At 36.6% G+C, this 22,924-nt stretch overlaps 1 protein-coding gene across 7 annotated transcripts in view; it reads right to left on the minus strand.

The window, feature by feature from the left end:
- Positions 1-22,924, minus strand: part of LOC113055263 (membrane-associated guanylate kinase, WW and PDZ domain-containing protein 1-like) — a 121,211-nt gene that overhangs the window by 31,401 nt on the left and 66,886 nt on the right. For 4 of the 7 annotated variants that reach the window (XM_026221420.1, XM_026221422.1, XM_026221419.1 and 1 more), the window contains exons 3-10: positions 10,984-11,103; positions 9,167-9,373; positions 7,148-7,364; positions 6,215-6,297; positions 5,560-5,595; positions 2,244-2,301; positions 1,428-1,531; positions 208-324 (exon numbers count right to left, since the gene is read on the minus strand). In XM_026221420.1, coding sequence (XP_026077205.1) covers positions 208-324; positions 1,428-1,531; positions 2,244-2,301; positions 5,560-5,595; positions 6,215-6,297; positions 7,148-7,364; positions 9,167-9,373; positions 10,984-11,103 — 942 coding nt within the window. The remainder of the gene's footprint in view (positions 1-207; positions 325-1,427; positions 1,532-2,243; positions 2,302-5,559; positions 5,596-6,214; positions 6,298-7,147; positions 7,365-9,166; positions 9,374-10,983; positions 11,104-22,924) is intronic. The other 3 variants (XM_026221421.1, XM_026221423.1, XM_026221424.1) reach the window with 3 other exon arrangements.

Consider the following 22,924-nt stretch of genomic DNA (forward strand, 5'->3'; position numbering starts at 1 on the left):
AAAAAGAGTGTTTGCTAAATCTTTAAAAAAGCAGCTTATCGTCGGGTGTTCAGACAATACAGGGACGCAAGAGACAGAGAGCTGAGGGAAGGAAGATTCGGAAAAAGTGAACAGGAGTGAGTGAATAGTGAATGTCCACAGAGGAATACGCCACACACGGGTGTGTATGTATTTGTGTTACAAACAAAAAAAGGAGGCAGCACATACGTTTAGCCCCCAGTTGGGATGCTAGTGGAGGGGCGGTGCCAGGTTCTCTGTAAGTCTCTTGGTGGTTAGCAGCATAGCTCGCTAGCGGTGCTCCTGGCGAATGCTCCTCTATCCATTCTGAAAGAGTGAAGGGTGCACTTCCTTTTTTGTGTGTCTCTCAAGCCAGTCGCATTTCCTGTCTAATCAAACTAATACTGAGGCTGTGCAGCTGCCAGCTTTGGACCGTCAGAGCCCCCTATGGTGTCCTAACTTCCTCTAGTTCTGTACTGTATCACAATCAGTGGCAGAATATGAGATACTTGAAATTGAGGGAGAAGAAGTTATTAGGTGATCAAGAAAGCAATATTCAGCTGAGTTGGCTGGGAACAAGCTCAAGGACATGTCCCAGGGTGACAACCTGCATTTCAGTACAACTTTCTAGACCATTTATAGAATGAGTAACCTTTAAAGTCAACATGAGCCCATAATCGACCCCATTCATTTTTTCTTAAAGGTAAAGCTTCAAACTGGTATGACTTTCAGAATCAGTTTCTTTCTTTTTATTCATTTTTCTTTTTTACATACTACATGAGTATGTACTCAAAACTGTTTGATTACCAACGTCCTTCAAAATATCTTCTTTTGTGTTCCGCAGATGTTATACAGGTTTGGAAAACTCAAGTGTGAGTATATGGTGACAGAATTATTGGGTGAACTATCCTTTTAAGAAAGTAAATAAAGTTCATTTTGACTTTAACGGCTGTTTTTTAAATATTTAATAATAACATTATGGATGTAAAATGGGTTGCAGATGGCATTTCAAGTAGACTTCAATACTGGTTTCTCCTTGTTATTAACTAGTAATATCCTTATTTATAGATAAGAAGAAGAACTGGTCTAAAACATTTACACGTATACATTTAAATGCATCAAGTCATGTACTGAAATAAAAACACATGTATATGCTTTATTTTAGACTTTTCTTTTTGTTTTCTTTCAAGAATTAATTAGATTGATATAAAAAAAAACTAAACTAAAGCACTATTTTTAGCAGAAATTAATCAGTGAAATAGCAAAATTAAATAATTAAAAATACTTAAGTCATGAAAAGATTAACCATAATCCCACCATTCCAAAACCAAAAGCTGCAACAAAACTCTTAAATGGCAAACATGGATGATCACAAACATAAAAAAAAAGAAAAAAAAAAGAAATAACAGCATGTTGGGCCTGAAACGAACCTTGGATATACCGCTCACCTTCAGCGGGCTGAGACTGCTCCAGTTGCTTCTTTCTTTTAGCCTCCAGAATTGGGTTTTCATACTGCGTCTTCCTGTTAATATGACTGGGAGGTGGAGAAAGAGAGGTGATGAAGATGAGTAAGCAGAGGACACAGTCAATAACAGAACCAGGGGGAGAAACAGGAAATAGAATGAGAGGGCAGGGAAAGGTTGAGCAGAAGGACAGCAGGTAAGCGGACGAGAAATAAAGTGAATTAATTCAGAGAAAAGGCAATAACAGTGGCTTAAACTGTGGCTGAAAGCCTCTGAATTCATTTAAAATTCATTTAAAATTGATTAAAAAAAAGTGTGCTTTTCTCTCTCATCTTATGTTCTTAAAAGCAAAATCTCTCCACTCGACTAGACAAGCTCAATAAACATAGATCAAAAGGCAAAAATAAAAGCACATCACCACATTTACCAAAAAATACAGATCACACCCAGCTGCGATCCAGGCCACTCTCCGAATGGTCAGCGCAATTTACGAGGCAAATACTGCTCAAAATATACGCAAACATCTCCAATGACAAAGAAACGGAAGGCTTTCTGCCTCAGAGGCACTGCTTTGAAACAACATCAAAACATGTGAATGCATTCATATTTATGCGCTACAAACCCAAGGGTCCCTCTGAAGGGGAGGGAAAGAGAGAGAACCAGATTTCAAAATGGAAACAGTAACAAAGGGTGTATACAGCCAAAACAGAACAGGCCCAATCAAAAAGATGGCAGGTTGATGTTTCAGGATGAGGTCATATTAATATTGGAAGAGTCACTTACTCAACATAATACACCCCGTACACTGGATCATCAATCTTCTCCCAACCTGTGGGCAGCTCTGGAAAAGGAGCAAAACAGAAGACATTTTCAGCTCATTAGAACTCATTTAATAAGGATTTTATCAAGTCCCATCCCAAAGTAGACACTGCTACAATATCCAAGGAATTCCATATTAATTGAGACATCAGACTAGAGATCTGAGTAAGCTATAACAGTATAAAGTCTGTGCACAGATCTGTCATTTATCTCCAAAAACACAACTCTCTGACAAAACCTCCTTGTGAAATTTACATAAACAGCAGACATTTTCCCTGGCATTTCCAAATCTATTGACCTGGCAAACAACAAAAATATGAATTGCTCTGAATATTTTAGGCAAAGGTTGACAAGTGTACAAAAACAACAGAAGATATTCAGAGATATGATCGTGTAACTGTAAAGGCGAAAAAAGATGCACAACATGTCTTCTCTAGAACAATAGAATAATCATGAAAAGGCTCAGGTGCATATGAAAATACTGCTTTTATTTTTTTACCATAGCTATGTCTGTTTAGACAGAAATGTCCTAACGCCTGGGACACAGAGATGTTGTGCCTGCAGCACCCAGGAAATTCATCACAACACCTCCCATAAAGAAACTTGTGACAGTTTCTAATTGGCCAATGAAAGCGGCCCACATTTAGAATTTTTTTTTGTGAAAGCAAGAACTCGTAATCTCTCCCAGGCAGCATTAGCAAATTTGGCTAACTCCCGCACTGTTCAAATAAATCTATAAATGTCATCCAACACCAATTACTTACAAATAACAATCTACTTGTGAACGGTTCTCTCAGCAGTCTCTATCTCGTGTATCTTCACCCTTCCTGATCTTTCAAGAGTTTAACATAATTAATCAACAAATGTTTTGGTCAGGTGAAATTCACACCACAGGAATTTTTCCATTGGTATCTGCAGGATGCTTTAGATCAGATTTAAGACTTTTTAGGACCTGCACGAATAAAATTTATATCATATGAGCATATATTATCTTCTTGTCGATCCACCATATCACATTTAAAACACAGTTTGTTTGCTGCATAAAAATATCGTTCGATTTTTGCATTGATCTGAATAAAAACAGCAGAAGGGCTTATTGAAAAATGCTAATTCATTCTCTGCCAGCAGGTGTCGCTTTCGGAGCAGCAGAAATATAGCGGTTTCCCAGGCAATGGCGGTTCATAGAAGAGCGCAGCATCTGACTTTGTTATGTGTAGCAGTCATGTTTATTCACTGAAATTATATAATTTGGAAGTTTAATCATCACATTAAGCCGTACCGCAATTCTGGTCTTTCCATCCACAAATTGATGTTTTTGTACCATTTAAGACATTTTATGGACCCCCGGAAACCCTGATTTGCGCAAATGGGTAAAAGACAATCATTCACAAAATCATTGCTATGCTTGATAAAGTTGAAGTGTGTAATTTGGGGGGAATGCCTAGCTAAGCAATTTGTAGGTTGATTTACCCAAAAGTGTAAACACTGTAATGCTGTGGAGCTTGCAAAACATTAGTTGCATCCCAGAAGATACATACTATATACATTATCCAAAGTATTAGTCATCCAACATTAGTTGCATCCCAGAAGATACATACTATATACATTATCCAAAGTATTAGTCATCCAACATTAGTTGCATCCCAGAAGATACATACTATATACATTATCCAAAGTATTAGTCATCCAGCATTTAAGTCGGAATCATCTGGGAATCACACACTACAAAATTAATCTGGCAAACTCAGAAAAGTAACACACCTATTGAAATGTTAGCAGCAGATCACATAGCAACACGGGCTCCACCAATGGCATGTGTCTGAGGGCGGGATTATATGTTTATCTGACCAATAGCGGCAAAAGGGCGTATTTGAGGAAAATAATTTTAAACCTTTATTATTTTTGCAATTATTAACTGCTAACACTTAATAATAAGGTCCTATTACTTAATATTAGTTAATGCTTTAACTAACATTAACTAACAATGAGCAATATATTTGTTTATTAATCTTATGTAATGTCAGGTAATAAAAATAAATATTAGTTCCATGTTTGGTCTATTAAATAAAAATAATAACAGATAACTTTATCTTTTATGCATTTTAATAATGCATTAGTAAATGCTGCAATTAACATCAACTAAGATTTTTAAATGTTTTAGAAGTATTTTAAATTAGTTATGTTAACTAATCTAGTTATCTAATAGAACCTTAATGTTAATCTTTTTTGTAGTTGCCTTTCAAAATAGTTTATTTAATTAAAATTTTGAAATTCACCAACTATATAATAAATAATAAAATATATAATGCAATACAAATTATCCATTATTATTACATATATATATATATATATATATATATATATATATATATATATATATATATATATATATTTTATGTCAGTTGACGAGAATGAAGAAGAGAGCATAACTGCCCACCAAAAGCAACTGCTACAAAGTACGTCCTTGTCCTTCCCCCACATCATTACTGCGACTCTACTGACAAATTGGCCATTAATATGTTTGCATCCCATCTTACCTCCCTACAGGATCAGGTCTCTACTGTGCGACCGGATACTCTTATACCTACTGCCCACATCCTGCAGTCATGGCATCAATTTAATAGCTCTGATTTCTCAAATCAATAGCTATTGACCGTGCTTTTCCAATCAGTCCAGACACAAACACAGGGCTTCTCAAGGCCACTGCCTGCATCACCTAATCCATTCCTAATGACGAATCAGCCCTTCACTTACAGCAGAGTGAGCTCTATGTGCTAATACAGTGGGCTCTGATGATGGTGAAACTGAATAAAGCAACAAATACTGATTTGACTGTCACCGTTAGCTCTACATAATACTTTCGGATCTCTTGAGCGATTTGCATGCATAATGAAAACGGAACAACTCCCACCTGCGAGAGTCCTGAGTTAAACACTGCAAATGCTTAGGCGGTTGAAATAGTAACAATGAATATTTTATATCATGCAGTGCAATGACAACACAACTGAACCTTATTTGAAAGTAATGAAATGTGTTATACGGTCATTCCAAAATGAAAACCAAACAACTAGATGACAGCAGTACTGAAACACGGCGGTGCATTAGGTGTACTCTGGGTAGACTTTACAATTTGCACTCATCTGGGATCAATTGTGAGGTCAGTTTCAGGTTTTAAGAGAAAACATCTGGTTCTAAAGCAGCACAGTAGGATTGATCTACTCCAAAAAACACACGCTGGTTGTGTGTCTAAGTGTGTTTTCCTTGTGGAATAGTGGCCTACCTAGATCATTGTCCAGTTCCTCTGTATGTACCCCTTCTTCTCGAGAGGGAGTAAAAGGGGAGCGGGTGTGCACAAAGTGGGGCGAGAAAAAGAGAAGAAGGGTGTCAGAGAGGCAAAAAAAAGGAAAATTACAGCTTAAAGCTTTATAATTATGCCACCATATTATATACACCATTGAAATGATTATTTTCAAATGATAAATTGCAAAAATTGTGGCATTTATTATTTGCAAAATGATCACAAAACTGCTCTGGAAATCATTCCAGGTTCCACTGCATAGGACACTTGGTTACAGAGGTTCAGTGGAGTTATTTGTTTTTGTGTGAGGAGATTCAATATAATCCAGACCCTGCTTTTAGCATTATAGCAACTGCCTTAGTCTATTTGTCACAAGGTGAGAGTGACTGTTATAGCTATGACAGCTCGAGAGCGCCATCTACTGGCACTCATGAGATCACAATGGATGACTGGAGGGCTTGAGCTGTTATTTACAGAAACTGTTTGAAACTGGACACAGATATTATATCACATTTTAGATTTGCGACACTAAAAGCTTATTTATGCACAATGCCACAAAAACACTAATGAACAAGCATTATAAATGCATTTAATCAAAAACACACCATGACAAACATGACAAAAACTTGTATCATACCATCATCTTCACATTCCTCCAGGGGTTTCTGAGGTTTGTCCAGGCATCGGGGGTCTATCCAGGATGTCGTCTTTGTGTTGTGGCTAAGAATAGATGCAGAACACAGACAGTGAGGCATTGTTCTAGAAGATGCCAGCAGAACAACATCCTGTGATCTCTTTTCTGCATCCCAGCAGGCAGGAAAACATATACTAAAGATACCGCAATGTTTGATACTTCCTGTCTTGAGATCTGAAAAAACTGCCAGTAGCAATAGAACTTAAAATAAGAGACAAAAAAACTACTGTATCCTCAGCTATTTATAGTGCAGTCAGTGTCTATACATAAAAATAGTAGACAGATTGCGCTTACATGAAGTATTCGACCAATTTTGGGTCGCATTAGGTCGCAATTTAACATGTATGCATTTCATTGCATTAGATGCAAAAGATCAAACCACCTGTGATCTCCAAACTAATCAACTTTCTTCTGCTTTTATTTTGGTATGGAGGCCCGAATGTGACAAACATTTGAGAAAATCACAAAACAAATCAACATCAACAAAAAATTATCTACATGTTGAAAAAAAGTGGAAATTATTCTAATTCATGATTTTTAAATTTCATTAAATTTCAATTACATCCATATTCGCAATAACTTGAATTTTAAGATATTTTTTTTTCCCTAATTAAAAAAATTAAATAATTTTTTATTTAGTTCTTATTTATTTTTGCCTTTTCATTGTTCGGTTTAGTTTTTAATCTATTTAAAACTGACTTCACATATTTCATGCATATTTCATAAGCATGAAATGTAAAAAAATAAAAACACTACTTGGGTTGATTTTTTGCATTATTTATGCAGACATTCATGTATTTTTCAAATCCAAAAGCTTTTCATGGCCACTGTAAATGTCCGTCCAATAAAGGTATATGACCAGCAGTTAGTTCTTACTCTATAAAGTAGACCTCTCCGTTCTCAGTGTAGGCCATTTCCCAGTTTTCGGGCAGAGGCCCCAGAGGGTCCTCTTCCGTGGGATAGCCGGGGTGTGTGTGTGTATTCTGAGAGCTCTCCGTGGTTGACGCCGAGGTGTTGTTGAGCACGTATGGTTGAACGTGGTCGCGGGCGAAGGGAGGCACAGGGGGGTGGTCGTCCAGTTCACTCGAGTCTCCTGCATGCACACAAAAGATTAGTTCACAAATACAGACCCTCTGAGTTCAACATGAGACTCTGGTTGAGAAGTGCATCATAAATGAATATGGCAATGTACTCTTGATAATGCTAATGGTTTGGAGAGTGGCACCAGGGCACCTCTCTCTCACTTCCTGTAAACTCTGGAGTGACCAAACACTATTCACACTCTACTTTACAGAAATACACATACAGACACCAGGCTGTTTGACACTTTTCCACCCACTTTAAAAATTAAATCACCAACATCCTCTCAAATCAATAAGAGTGAAAACCGTTAAAACTTAACCTTCTTGAAGAGGTGAGGAATCTAAACAAAATTGACTCTAAAATACATTGCGTGGCATGCCTGACTGAATTAGCTGCTTTAAATCGAACCACTCGAACCTGTATGAAGAGCACAGCTTATTGCCTTTTTAAATCAAGGGCCCTAAAAATCAACTTGGATATTGAACATAACATGCAATATAAAATATTATAATATAGCCAAACATACTCTTGATTAAAATACACAACCATCTTTATAATGCTTACAAAGACCAGTTTGTAGAATCAGGAGCAGGCATCCACTGGTATTTACTGTTTTTCAGCAAGGGTGCATTACATTTATCAAAAGTGACAGTAAAGACATTTATAACTTTACAAAAAAAAATGCTAATATTATTTCTAATAAATACTGTTCTTCCGTGCTTTCTGTTTATTAAAAAAATACTGGAAAAGAAATGCATCACAGATTCCACAAAAATAATAATAATAATAATAATAATAATAAGCAGCACAACTGTTTTCAACATTTATAAAAAATAATAATAAATGTTTCTTGGACATCAGATCGCCATATTAGAATAATTTCTGAAGGATCATGTGACAATAAAGACTGGAGAAGTGATGCTGAAAATTCAGCTTTGCAATCACAAGAATAAATTACATTTTAAAATATATCAAAATTATACTAAACAACAGTTTATATAATTGTAAACATATTTAACAATATAGCTTATTTTTATGTATCAAAGATACAGTGCACATAAAAAAAAGATTTTGAACAACAGTGTATACATAATTCACTGTCAGTGTGTTACTTCATGTTGATAAAGCACAAAAATGTTTTTAACGTTTAACACTGCATCCGAATGCACTCCTAGTTTTTAATCAGACAGCAAACATGACATGTAGAATGCTCAGTGCTTGAGCAGCTGTATTAACTGAACTTCAGATGTGTACACCTTCTACCTGCTCAGATGACGAAAATGTCTTTGTTGAAGTCTCAAACCCTTCTCTTCGCAAAACTTTTGATTAACAGGTGAACAGGCGGCGCTTTATTGTTGTCCAGGACCAAACGGAATATATCTGAATTCGTAATATAATGCAATGTGGACATTTGCACTGATCTTTGATTCGAGCAATAAAATCACATCGCAAAACTGTTGAAACCTGTCATTAGTGCTGCTCACTTTTTATTAGATTACAGAGACATCACGCGGCTATCTATTTCATAGACAGATGTCTTCTAAGAACACCACAAAATGCAACCCTCTCAATACTCTGATACAGAGTGTAAAAGTTGGCCGGGCGTAACTGTTGGATCAATAAATAAAGATGAGAAGAGTCCATCTTGGTGTTTTCGAACACGAAAAAAACCCTCTACCAGAGCCAGATGGCGCTCTTTCCCCCTTCCTCCCTGAATCACAATGGTGAAGGAAGAGGAAAGCAACAGAGGCATCCCTCCTCCCTTCTCCCATGTGCCAGACAGAAACTCAAACAAATCGGCTCGCTGCTGACCTGTGAAGCTACTGTTCATTTCAGGAACCTCATCATCATCCTCAGTCTCTGTAGGCACTATTCCAGCATTTTGCATCTCATTGTAGGACTTGGTTCGGCGTGGGGTTGACGGCTGGGAACCAGGAAGGCTGTCTTGCAGAGCATCGCCAGTAATCACTTTCCCACTAGGGGGCTGGCTGGGCGGCTTGGGTGTTCCATAATAGTTACCTAGGCAACAAGAGGATATTACCAGCATTCAGATCAGGAGGGTTAAAGGAAATGCAAGACATGATGATGTGGGGTTTTGAAAATGCTCTATTATGAAAATGACTGCTTGTCTTCATGAAGTTTATGCAAGGGTTATACCATTATCAGTGTTGTCTGGACAATCAGGCAGCATTGTTTAAGGGTAATGAGAGTACACAATGGACAGAGCTGTCTGTCCGAAAGAAAAGCCCTCCACATTATTAAATTAGCGCAATACTTTAGAATTCAGCTGCACGTAAACCTTAATATTAAATAAAAGATTAATTTTGACAAAACTACGGAGCCCAGGAGCTGACATGGTCAGTTCACTTAGTTTTGTCGTGATATGTTGTGGCCATGACAAAACTAAGTGAACTGATCATGTCCAGAGGTGGGTACGAGTTACATTTACTTCGTTACATTTACTTGAGTAATTTTTCAGGGTAACTAATACTTTTCGGAGTATATTTAAAGATGGGTACTTTATACTCTTACTTGAGTAATTTTTTTGGGAAAAATCTGTACTTTTACTTCGTTACTGTGGGCGATGCTCCTCTCGTTACTTTATCTAAATGCAATAAATGTTATAAATGCTTCAGTTTATTCCAAACGTGCCGTCTACTTTTCTCTGGGCAATGAGCGAAGCCCATTCGTGAATGATTCATTCTTTTGAGTCAATTCTGTTCAAAGGCTTGATCAAACCAATTGGCAAACGAGTGAATTGGTTCATGAATCAGTTTGAAAGAGTCGTTCAGTTCCCTGCCGCACACACTGAGCGTCTGAAGCGGTTAACTCAGAGTTGTAACATTTAAGAATATCAGCAGCATTGAAAACGTGTCAAAAGTGTCATTTGTTATGTCTAATGGGTGAGAATTCACACATATATAGAGCACAGTGGGATCCAAAAGTCTGAGACTACATTGAAAATATCATAAAAATATACTTTATATATTTTTGTGTGTGTAAATAATTATACATCTGAAATAAATATATATATATATATATATATATATATATATATATATATATATATATAATCTATGATTGATACTAAGAAAGTTTAAGAATACAAAAAAAAATTACAATGTAAATATGATAATTAAGTGCATACACTATTTCTAGGTCACCTATTAAATAAGTTAATTTCTGACACTGATAATCTGAAAGTATGATATAAAAAATGTATCATCTAAAAATGTTGAACAAAAAATATGAAATCAAATAGATAAATACTGATTTTCTGCACTATTTCTGGATCACTAATCAAATAAGTAGTTTTGATCATGTAACCATGTACAAAAGGTCAGATTTTCACCTTATGGGCCAAATGTGCCATCCTGCAATCCTCATTGATCTAAGAGCACTGCCTTAGTTTATCACAACTAAACCTTAATAACATTTAGTATGAGAAGATACAAAATCCCAAAAGTTATGCAATGGATAATAGTTACTACTGCATGTATTTATATGAGAAAAGCTTCAGAGTTTGTTCTGCATGGGGGGAAAAAACTCTCAAAACACTGTGTACACATATAACATTTAACTTTTTTTTTAAACTATGACAAGTAACATAGTTACATATAAATGTTTACCTTCATACGATCCAATCTCCAGCAGTGTCCCACTCTGTTCAAGCTTCAGAAACTCGTCCACTGTCAAATAATTATAATCTACTCCTGGCACCTCTCCGTCACGAGGGGTGCGGGTTGTACCTGTGACAAGCAAAAAAAGACACAGAACCCATAAGATACTGACAACATGAAACTGCTAATTTATGCTTAAAACCACATAAACACCATGTCTATGATTACCACCTAAACCAGGGCCAACAACAACCACATGCTACAGTCTACAGGCTCCTGGAAGCCAAGCGCTGGGTGTGAAATCAGTGTGAGAGTGCTTTGCACAGCTAAAAGTGAAGATGTTGTAACACCTTGATGATAATTGGTTGTAGGAGAGCAAAGTGTGGCTCGATTCCCACTGTATTGCTGTAACTACATATTAGATTAAAGCAGCTTTAGCGATCAAAGAGTCAATACGACTACTCCTCTATCACATTCCCTTACACCCCGTTTAGACCTTCTATTAAAATCAGTCTCAGGCGATCCAATCACTAATGGTCAGTGCAAAATTCATGTGTAAGAGGGGTTTTAAATACATTACAGACAACTGTAAAACAGACCCATCAATCAACCATGCATCTAGACAAGGGCTTTAAATGATAAATGAACTTTAACAAGGCCTTCAAAATGTACTGTTTTTGTATCCATGTTGGTTTCATATAGTTCAAAAGCATATGACCATTTTCAAAAATTGTTTCAATTTAATGACTAAATACATTACCTGGTGTAATCAGCGAATAAAAAGTAAACATATTTTCCTTACCCTTGAATTCACGAAAACACATATACATTTTAAATATTTTATTACAAATATCATGAACTAATTCATAAATATCACAACATTTTACAACTAACTTCCTGTATCCTTTCATAGGGTCAGATAAATAAGTCTAGGTATTACAAAAAAGAAGATCATTCCATTCCTCTTAATACCTAGGTGTAACTAAAGCTTCATGTATTTCCTTTTTTCCTTTCTTTCTCCACACAACCTATTCAAATGTACTCTGATAACCCAAGAGCATGTTTATTAGACACCATGATCGATCATATTATCCATCCACATGCACAACGCTCATACAGATTGAAGTGTATTTGCCCCTTGTGTTATATCTGTAATCAATATCTCAGCTGTCATAAATCAAGTCTTATCAACGCGACTGTATTTATTTGCACTTGGACACTGGGGTCTTCTGAAGCGATTCACGATGCTGAAGGATAAGACGGTGGGCTGACAGTCACCGCATGTCTCACACGCTCATCCTCCTGCGTGCTGTATCTCCCCATCACTTGATGGAGCTGATGAATAGCTGATATAAATAGCACCCCACAATGGGAGATGCTCTTTGGCAGCCATCTTAGTGACACTGGTGATAAATCAAAGATTTGATGATAACTCAGTTTTCTCAACAACCTCACAATGTAATATTCTCTTTGGTTTACAGGCCCTCTCGGTAGCGACTAGTGTAAAACGCAAGCCCCAAAATGGATGCTCTGCAAAGCCTGTGTGTCACTTAGCCTTCCCCTGGTCATGGGGTATTGGGACAAAAATGCCCCTGCACAAACAAATGTAAACTATAACGTCTGTTGCTGATAAATTAATAGAAAGTGATTTGCTCATGTTTCACCGCATTTGATTTTAGCCGTTTTTACATTGTTAAGCACTATAACCAATCACACACAATTCTGTTGATCTGTCTGCACGCAAAAAGCCGCATCTCAGACAGTGTACGCGAGAACCAAATTGAGTTCTCTTTCACTTCTTCTTGACCAAATGCACACAAAACGATATCCGAATCACAGTCTTGATGAGTATCCACATAAACACATATTGTTTCCAAAAACCACTCTTCACCCCTGTGACAAGTGGGGTGGGGCCGAGAGCCGGGGGAACAGAGCGAGGCCGGTGGAGTGATTCGGAAATGAGTGACACCTGTGCCTCTCACCGGTCTCGAGCCACACGGAGGGGATCGGAAGGATACAAAAGAGGACCGACGACAGTGAAGGACGAGAGAGGACCAGGCCTGGACTTTATTTTGTGTTTGGTTTTTGTTTATGCACGGCAGTCGTCCGTGAGGGGCTGACGCACTGTTTTTTGTTTATTTTATTGTTAAGTCTTGATTTGAATGTTCACCGGTTCCCGCCTCCTCCTTCCCGTGATTGTGAATTTTTTATATTGTTACAACCCCAAACCAGCAGGTTCAGGTCTTCCACCCGTAATGGTAGTATACTGCTCAGTCCCCTCACCATATTGGCTCAAATGCATAACAATTGCACTTATTATGGGCTCAACAGTTCTTTTAATTTCATCTCGTTCAATTTAAAAACATACGTGTTAAAAAGTAAAGAAAAATTTTTATATTACTTCACTGGCCAATTTAGCCATAACAAAACAAAACATTGTTATAGCCAAAAGCTATAACAAAACATACTTTTTTCTTTAAAACGGTTAAATTAATTGTGTTTGATATATTTTTTTTACTAAATGATGTAAACTTGCCTGACTGCTTCACTTCAACTTTAAAAGCATATTTGTGTTGTTTATTATTTATTTTTATTTATACTATTTGTCATTTTTGTGCAACTACTTGCCTGTCAGTCAAGCTTGTGGCAGAACATTTTGCAGTGTTTGCATGTTTATTACTTCAGATAATTAATTAAGATTAAATTAATTCATTTAAAAAATTAAATTTAAATTTAAAAATTTAAATTAAAATTAGGGCCGGGACTTTAACGCGTTAATTGAGATTAATTAATTACACAAAAAATAACGCGTTAACTAAGATTAATTAATTACAGGATTCCCGCATTTTTAATAACTTATTTTTGCACCGCGGAACGTTTCTCACTGGATTTGTTTCAGCGGACCGATTATACTGAAGCACCGACTAGCGTTCGCTCCGCATATCACTGCAGCATGCACCACATCGAGCCTCAAGTATCACCTCAACGCAAAACATATAGCAGCTAGCGTGGACTTTACACTTTATGTTGAACTATATATTATTTTGTTGGTTCAACAGTTTATGTTGAACTCTTTATTGTTTTGGCCAAGGTTATTGAGAGTTGGACTTAGTATGTTATGGCCTCTGAAGCAACAGAGAGATGTTTTCTAATAGTCAGTGTTTCCAATGTTCTGAATGTAATTGACAGTATTGTGTTTTACTTAAAAAACTCTTTACAGAAGGTTCCAGCACCTATAAGCTTCCTGAATTTCTGAAATTTACTATTTCTAAATTGTTTCTAAATATGCTATTGCTACACTTCATGGCAAAAATTACACTGGTCTGCTAGACTTGGTTGAACAAAAATAAACAATATTTTGTTGCTTAAGCTTATGTATTCAGTCATTATTCAATGGTATACTATAAATCCATGTGAAAAAAAATTACTTCTCACTGTTTTCAGGTCAAATATTTATATTCGATTAAAATGCGATTAATTTCGATTAATTAATTACAAAGCCTCTAATTAATTAGATTAATTTTTTTAATCGAGTCCCGACCCTAATTAAAATGTATGCATTTAGCAGACGCTTTTATCCAAAGCGACTTACATTGCATTCAGGCTATACATTTTTACACGTGTTCCCGTGAAATCGAACCCCCAACCTTGCGCTTGATAACGCAATGCGTCACCAATTGAGCTACAGGAACACTATTTAAAAAGAAGTTTAATAAGTTTAAGTTTTTAGAAGTTTAATTTCATAAAGCACCCTAGTTCTGCTCCTATGAACAATAAATAAAAGACAAAGCACTTTCACTTCACACTTAAAACAACATGCACCAATATGAAACATTTGTCACTACTGCAAGCAGAAAAACATATCCACAAATATATCAATTAGGGATGGTAAGATTCACATATTTGCATCGGTGCATCTGCATAAAAGTTAACAATGTGATGCACTGAGTTGGCATTTGTATCATGATGCATCATTTCTAACATATGCATCGGTAAAAAAAATATGTATTTATATATAATTATTAGTAGATGCATTATACTTTCATTATTTACAAAATGACCAAAACTTGTAACCAACATATTTATATGTAGATTGTTTTATCTTCTCTAAACCGTTTCTCAAGTGCATTCTCTCATCATCACTCACTGATGCTACATTAATATGACACATCACAACACTACGAGACCGAGGCATGTCATGAGTCACACAGAATATAGATTAACATGGTCGAGGTAGAGCTGCAGCTTCCATCAAATAATAACAATAAAACAAAATAAAAGCAAACTATCTGTACCCTATTGAATTGCATACCATCATCCCCCCCCCCCCATTGCATGGCATAGGATTTAATCACATTGTGTTGAATCAAATCAAAATCAGATTTCACTGCATCGTAATAGGGGTGAGTCGTATCGCATCTGTAGCTGCTTCACATGTATCGCTGGCTATACATCGAGATGCGTATCACATCAGCCTCAGTTATGAAGATGAACATCTCTAATATAAATAGCATGACTGTCACATGATTATGTATTTTCTTGTTGCTAGGGACAACCTTTGAAGGAGCCTCATCTCTCATTTCTGAGGGGATCAAACCGTTTCATATCACACACTATGCCAAACAGCGAAGATTGTGTGCAAATCAACAGCCTCAAAAACAAATATAAAGGCAAAGTCAAGCACCTGTGTGAACTTTTATATCAGGCACACAATTTCTTGTCTCTGAGAGCATTTGCTAAATAACATATCGTTATGTATTATATGAACTTGTTACTGACATGATATTATATGCAAAAAAGTCAATGTTCACCATTAAGTTAACCAAAGTGTTTTTAGCCAGCTGAAAACACCAAGTTGTGAGCGCTTCAGAGCCCTTCTGCAGCGCTGCGTTTTCAGTTATTAAGATGCTTTGGTTATTGTGATATGATGTCTCTGCTAAAGTAATATGGCAAATGTATTGTGAATTACATTTTTCTTCAAGCATTATTTTTTATAGCAATATTGTGGTAGTCTGGGAATTCCATCTGGTTTAGAAGTTATATCAAAAATTGTCCTTGCTCTTCCAAGCCTTTCAATGGGGTTAATCGGGTTGTCAACAGTTCAGAAGACGTGAAATAAAGTGCACGAATCCATAATAAAATGTCCGTCACATGAATGAAGTGAATAAAGGCCCCCTGTAGCGAACTGATGCATTTTTGTAAGATAAATTTCCAGATTACAAATGTAATAAATAAAAAAATTCGGTAACACTTTAGAAAAGGTAACAATTATCAGTTGCTTATTAGCATGCATATTACTAGAAAATTAGCCATGTATTAGTGCTAATTAAGAACATATCAATGCCTTATTCTACTTGACCTTATTCTACATCCCTAATCTTACCCAATACCTAAACCTAACAACTACCTTACTAACTATTAATAAGTAGCTAATTGAAGAGAAATGTCGTAGTTAACAAGTGTTACCTATTCTAAAGTGTTACCAAAATTTCTCACTTTTGCTGACAGTGGGGAACCGGAAGACGTGCAGGTGGATGTTGTATTTCGTCAGCGCAGCGTGGTTAGTGACGAGTGCGAAGAGAGAACAAAAAAAAACGCCAGTCACAAATTAGAAACACAAGATGAAGATTTGTAAAGAAAAAACGTCATCAGAAAAGAAAAACAAATGTCTGACTTGACTCAATGTATTTTGCCCCATCCCCAAACATATGATTTGACTATTAGTCGAATATCAGCAAGATTCGAAAATTCCGATTCGACTACGAAAATCCTTAATCGGGGACACCCCTAATTATTAGTAACAAAAATATTTTGTAACATGATAAATATCTAATATTTTTGATTAATTTAAATTTCTTTAAAAAAATCTTTGCAAAGACTTTTGAACGGTTCATGATTTTCCCTGCAATTTGTATTAATTTCCATGAATTAAAAACTAAATGTAAAATTCTTTGATATTTACAGCTTTCCCATGACCGTTCGATTCTGAATGGCCTTAATTATCCCTGGGTGCACATGTGACATCAGCACACTGTGTTTAGCAAGAGTAGATTACACTTTAGAATACACTTATCTTTATAGACTTTTTTTTTTAAACAAAGAAATCAGCATAATCACTTTTGATTCTGCTGTTAATATACTTATGCTAGATCACTGAAAGCTCATCAGGCACCCAAGTGCTAAAGCACTAAAGGTAAGGATAAGTGACAACAAACTTCACAATCTGCAGCTGTTCAATCCCAGCCTACACAAACTCATCAGTTGTGGGTCAGTGACTGCGAACAGAAGGGGTTGCTGTCGCCAAATGGCATGATCCAGGGCCCAAAAGAGAAACAATCTCTTAATGGGGGTTTACAACCCTCTGCTAAATGATAACCCCCTCGCTGACACACATGCATCAGTAGCTATAGCTGCTACCACATTTGCTGGCCATTGTATTTCCAAGCAGTAAATGTGTGTGTATGTGTGGCTGAAGACATTCTCTCCCTGGAAAAGAACAGTGGTGCTACATAATGAATCAGCATCAGGAGTTCCCACAATGCAGCCTGGGAACATGCAACACATGCATGCATACGCACACATACACACTCAAATATAACTTGGTATATTATGTATTACGTAGTGTTTTTAATGGAATGAATTTTTTCTCAGCGCAAAAGTGTTTCCATCTGACTGTAACCCGAATAATATAAACTCTTGCAATTGTGAGATAAAAAGTCTGAATTGTGAAAAAAAGAAAAAAAGTTTACATCTTTCTGATTTTATATCTGTCAGTTTCTCATAACTGAAAAGTTACATATATTTAATCTTAAATCTAAATCTAAAATTTTGGAGGTAGAAATGGGCATCTATAATATACAACAGTCTCCTTCCCAGAAGGGAATTCTTTCAGATCCATCAGATTTCACATTTTTCACATGCTTTCCTCATGGAGGTGGATTGTAAATCATCTTCAAATGGGTCATTTCATGGAAAACAGGATTTTCCCAGCTCCTCTGATATAAAAGAACTCAACAGACCCCAAAGACTTACTTTCACAACACAAAGACCATTTATGGAAACTAAGTTGCAAAAGCAGGTCAATCTGTAGTCGTCACAGTATTGATGTAAAGACTATGAGGGCATTAACATATTACCGCCCACATTTACACATCAACAGCTATTCAGCATTTAACAACATTGCCTGTACTGATGAATGACAGCGTGAACTACACCACTAGTTTTCATATGCAAAGAAGTTAGCCAATCAGAACAAAGGTCATTTACATTTAGATAATCTTATGTAATGTTGCCTGTTTAATTCTAAGGGTCGCAAAAAGAGTGCAAATTATTTTTTTAAATCAAATTTAGACTTTAGTAAAAAAAAATGACCTTAGCAAAAATATACAGAGCTTCAAAGGTTATATCGGTTTTATCGGCATCCCTTTCGTTGTGGTTTGACAAATGTAAATGTTTTCAGTGAAAAGAACAGCAGTCTCTTCTTGCCCTAGGTGTAGTCAAGGTGTGGCTGAGATGTTGACATGCAGTCTGATTCTGGATCAGTCTGTCAGACAGTAATCCCCTTTAGACCCCATGTAGCTTAAGCCTGACTGAGCTGTTGACTCAGCTTACGACTGATTCTGGATCTGTCTGTCATGTTGAATGGCATTTCTTCCTCTCACCTGTGAGCTAGCGTCTGTCCGTCCTCTCTACAGGAGGAAATCTTGATAAATACTGCTTCCTGCAAAAATGTGATCATTAAAGGCTGGTTCACACGGCAGGATAATTGGGCCGATTTTAGCCCCGATTCAGCCCTTCCGACAATCTTAGGATGCTCCGATTATCGTAAAATAATCTGATCAAATATTCCTGCCGTGTGTGGTGTGTTAAGACTAATCTCCTCTGCTCGGAAGAATGTCGGGACCGCTCCGATCTCAAATCGGGGATATCCAACATGTTGGATTTATTTTGCCCGATTTCTTCTCGTGTGTGGTGTCCCCCGAGGACAAACAATCACGCAGCCTGTGGACTGTGGCGTGTAGCCAATCAGAACGCGAGGTGACGAGGCAGTGATAGTACCGGGAAACAAAATCAAAACAGCCGGCGTATATAATATAACAAATACAAATAAAGTCGATGGGCATAACTACATCCACAACTGCAGTCCACCAGAGTACATGGAAACTAATATATGAACGTTTATTTCAACGGTTATTAATCTGTGTAGTACGTAACAACATTTCTATGAGATAAAACAACAACTTATCTCCATATCATGATATAGCAAGTATAGTCCATGCTCGCGTCGTCTCCACCTCTTTGACCATCGCCTTTTCTTATTTTTCTTATGTTTTTTTTTCCCGTTAAAAACAAAGCACAAACTATGGCCACTGCATCCTCTTCGTCCGCCATGATTGTTTACTCTAAAGTCACGTTTGATCTCGAGGGATTTTGCGAGATTTCCCGTCTGACCTGGGAATGCTCGGGAGTCAAATCGGTTTGTGTGTGATGTGTTGATATTGCCGTGTGGCTGCACACCACACACGGAGCGACCAAAACTGTTAGACCCGTGATTTTTTATCGCCGTGTGTGGGGTCTCTCAGGTTTGGAAAATCTGCCGACAATTTTAAAATCGTCCCGTGTGAACCAGGCCTTACTCACCCTTACGTTATTTTAAACCAACATTTTTTAAAAGCTTTGCAATTACAAAAAGGGATGTACCAATATTAAAATTCTGTCTGAAAAGAATATATATTTATGTATTTGTCCAATAACAAATAAATGGTCAATATTACAATTCCATACTATTGTGTCTAAATAAATTAAATCAATTGTTTTAAATGCTATGAGTGAATTTAGGCATCACAACGTTATAATGTACAGTATGAAAAGTGTATATATTAATTTAGACTTGCCAAAGATAATATCAGTATTATTATGATTATTTTTATTTTAAGTGAGTGTTAGATGATGACAAAAGTGCTTTTGTACTTTTGCAAAATAAAACATTTGCTTTAGAGCAAGCACTTTCCTTAAAATGACATCTGAAGTATTCCATGGAAGAACCAAAGTCATCCGGATCTGGAACGATATGAGGGTGAGTGAATCTTGACAGAATTTTAATTTTGGGGGGTGATTTAATCCTTTAAGTGAACTTGTGGTTAGCACAAGGACAGAATCGGAGAGCTGTGAACTGAATTGAAATGAGTGCAGCGATTTGGCAGCAAACACAGAGGCTCATTCATTCTTAATGACAGACTGATCCCTATTTTAAGTCATTTCTCCTCAAGTGTCTCAGATGACAGCAAGTTTCAAGATCTCTACGCCTCAAAAAGACAAATAAATATATAATTCTTTCCAGGATGTGGTAGATTGCTGTAAAATGTAATATTACAATCCAAAGTTTCCATGCCAGGTCTGTCTTATTTTCCTCAAAATAGAGCTTGATCTTTCTACACTTCTTTGCATATGACATAAACACATGCAGCGTGTAAAAGAAAATCTGCATTGTGAAGTGTTAAGCCAGCAAGGAACCTGAAAGCACCAAAGACATGCATATTTAAGTTAAACATCACACGTTCTAAAATACATCAGAAAAACAACAATGCCGCGTGTGCACATCCAGCACACAAACTGACTCTAAAAATAGCCGTGTCTGATAAATCAGTTTATTTTAGTGCTGGGTTTCCAGGAGCACTGCAGCACCCAGTTTTGTGTTCCTAGTTCAGGTTTCTGATATGACCTACACTCGAACTTTATAACAGGACTTTATTCAGATTTGGAACAGCATGAAGTTCCTTTTTGATAAACTTTCCTTTTTTGAGTTATTAATAATAATAATAAAATTCAAAAGTATTATATGTGTATACATTTTGGTTTTTTCAAAGCATTATTTTGGAAGACCAGTTCAAAAGCACAACCTAAGAATTGCCATTTGGAAGGTTTTTGCACGGACCCTGGGTCAGCATACTGTAAATAACAACCTGAAGTTCTGCTCAGTCAAACTTCAGCTTCCCACGAACATCTCTAGGCATAAGGCTTCACAGACTCACATGCCTATAAAAGATGAAAAAATAATTTCTAAACACCTTTTTCTTTTGAAAAAACTAAAACTTTCTAAAACCAAAAAAAAAAAAAAAAAAAAAAAGCTAGTGTGCTTGCCAAGGTGTTGCTAAGCAGTTGGTGGCTTTTGTGCCACTGCTAGCATTGAGCAGTCGGTGAGACAGATGACTTTGACTGGCTATACAGCTTAAGTCCCTTTCACACTGCCATTCATGCAAATACAGGGGTAAAGTGTTCCTGCAATTGTTCCCTGGTCGCTAGATTTGGCACTTTCACACTGCCAGTGATGACCCGTTATATGTGCGTGCTTTCACACACAACCCTTGAAGATCCCGTAACGACACGTGACATCAGCGCGTGACGTGTAATGTACGAGTCGAAAACGTTAGGCATGTTATGCTTTCACTGAAGCAAGCAAACGATCTCTGCGTCAGAGCGGAAAGTGAGGAACTAACTGATCTCTGCTTCATTACAGTTTGCACATATGTTTTCATCGTGAATGTTGATCTAAATTCAAAACAGCAGGTAAAAGAGTCGCGCGATAATTAGCGTGATCACTTTGACACGGAATTAGATCTGGCTTTTGTTCACACAGCGCTCGTCCCGGGTCGAACTCGGTAATCAATCCCGGGACGTGGTTGCTTTCACACAGAAGGCGACCCGGCAATGTTCCGGAAATATTGCGGGTCCGACGTGCAGTGTGAAAGGGGCTTTAGTGAATCAGTGCACGTGAAAGTGATGAAAGCTAGAAAATGGCAAGTCAAGAGGGCACACATAGAAGGCTGCTCTAATTTGACGTCATTTTATCTAAGAATTCCAATATGCATATTGAATAAAGAAAGTGATCAATATGATTCATATACAAAACGGTAAGCAAGTGCTTCTTTTTTATTGTTTGTATATCAAAAACAAATTTTTATATAGCAATACTAATTTATTACTTTAAAACTGTGTGTCATCTTAAAGAAAAAGCAGACCTCTCCTCAACAAGCTGCAAGTTTGCGTGGAAAAACTGAATTTATTATTTTTTTTTTTTTTTTCAAACTAAATACAATGAATTGGGATGAATCCCTAAAGTAAACAATAGGACTTCTTTTTTTATAGGATAAAAAAAATACTATTCAAAATGAAATGTCAACAAAGAAAAAAGAAAACTGCAATATATATGTGTTTTCCTCTCCATGGAGGAAATATTTTAGGACGGGTTATAAATCAAATCCAAACCCTCATGGTTATTTTTTTTTTTCAAATATCTAAACCTAAGTAAAAGCAAAATTAAATGTAAATAGCTTTAGCAAAACATTGGCAGAGATGCAATGTCACAATAAAATGCTATGAAATAAATACATGAACACAAAAAATGAAAAAAAAAAAAACAGGCAGCTTTGAATCATAAAGCTGGATGTTGGCTTTAGAGTCACCTGAGTTTAACAAGGCCTTGACTTCAAACCATTTGCTATGTGTGCATGCGCATACTAATCTGTCACTGAGAGAAGAGATAAACCAGAGTTGCAAAGTGGACAAAAATAGTAAGCCTGTATGATTCAGCAGTGTCTGATGACTCTTAAACATAATAGGATTCAAAATTAGCATGTATCTATATTCAAATCCTTAAAGGTCAGGCAAAGGTGTGCAACACAGTGAAACTGGCACAACATCAGAAGCCTTAATGCATTAAATACTTTCATTGTGTCTTTTATTTGTTGGCCAACAAAATTAATCCTTCACTGATTAAAAGAAATCTAAAAACATAATAATACTGTAAATATTTTATATTAATGCTATTACATACATATCTAGGTGCCTGAAATGCCCACAAAATGTACTTTCCTTTCCCAATCCAGACACAAAGAAGTTTTGTAGCTTCTTTGTTTTCTTTCATAGTAGGTCAGCTTCACCTCTCACAGCC

The sequence above is a fragment of the Carassius auratus genome, chromosome 36 (genome assembly GCF_003368295.1).
Source record: "Carassius auratus strain Wakin chromosome 36, ASM336829v1, whole genome shotgun sequence".
Taxonomy (NCBI): Eukaryota; Metazoa; Chordata; class Actinopteri; order Cypriniformes; family Cyprinidae; genus Carassius; species Carassius auratus.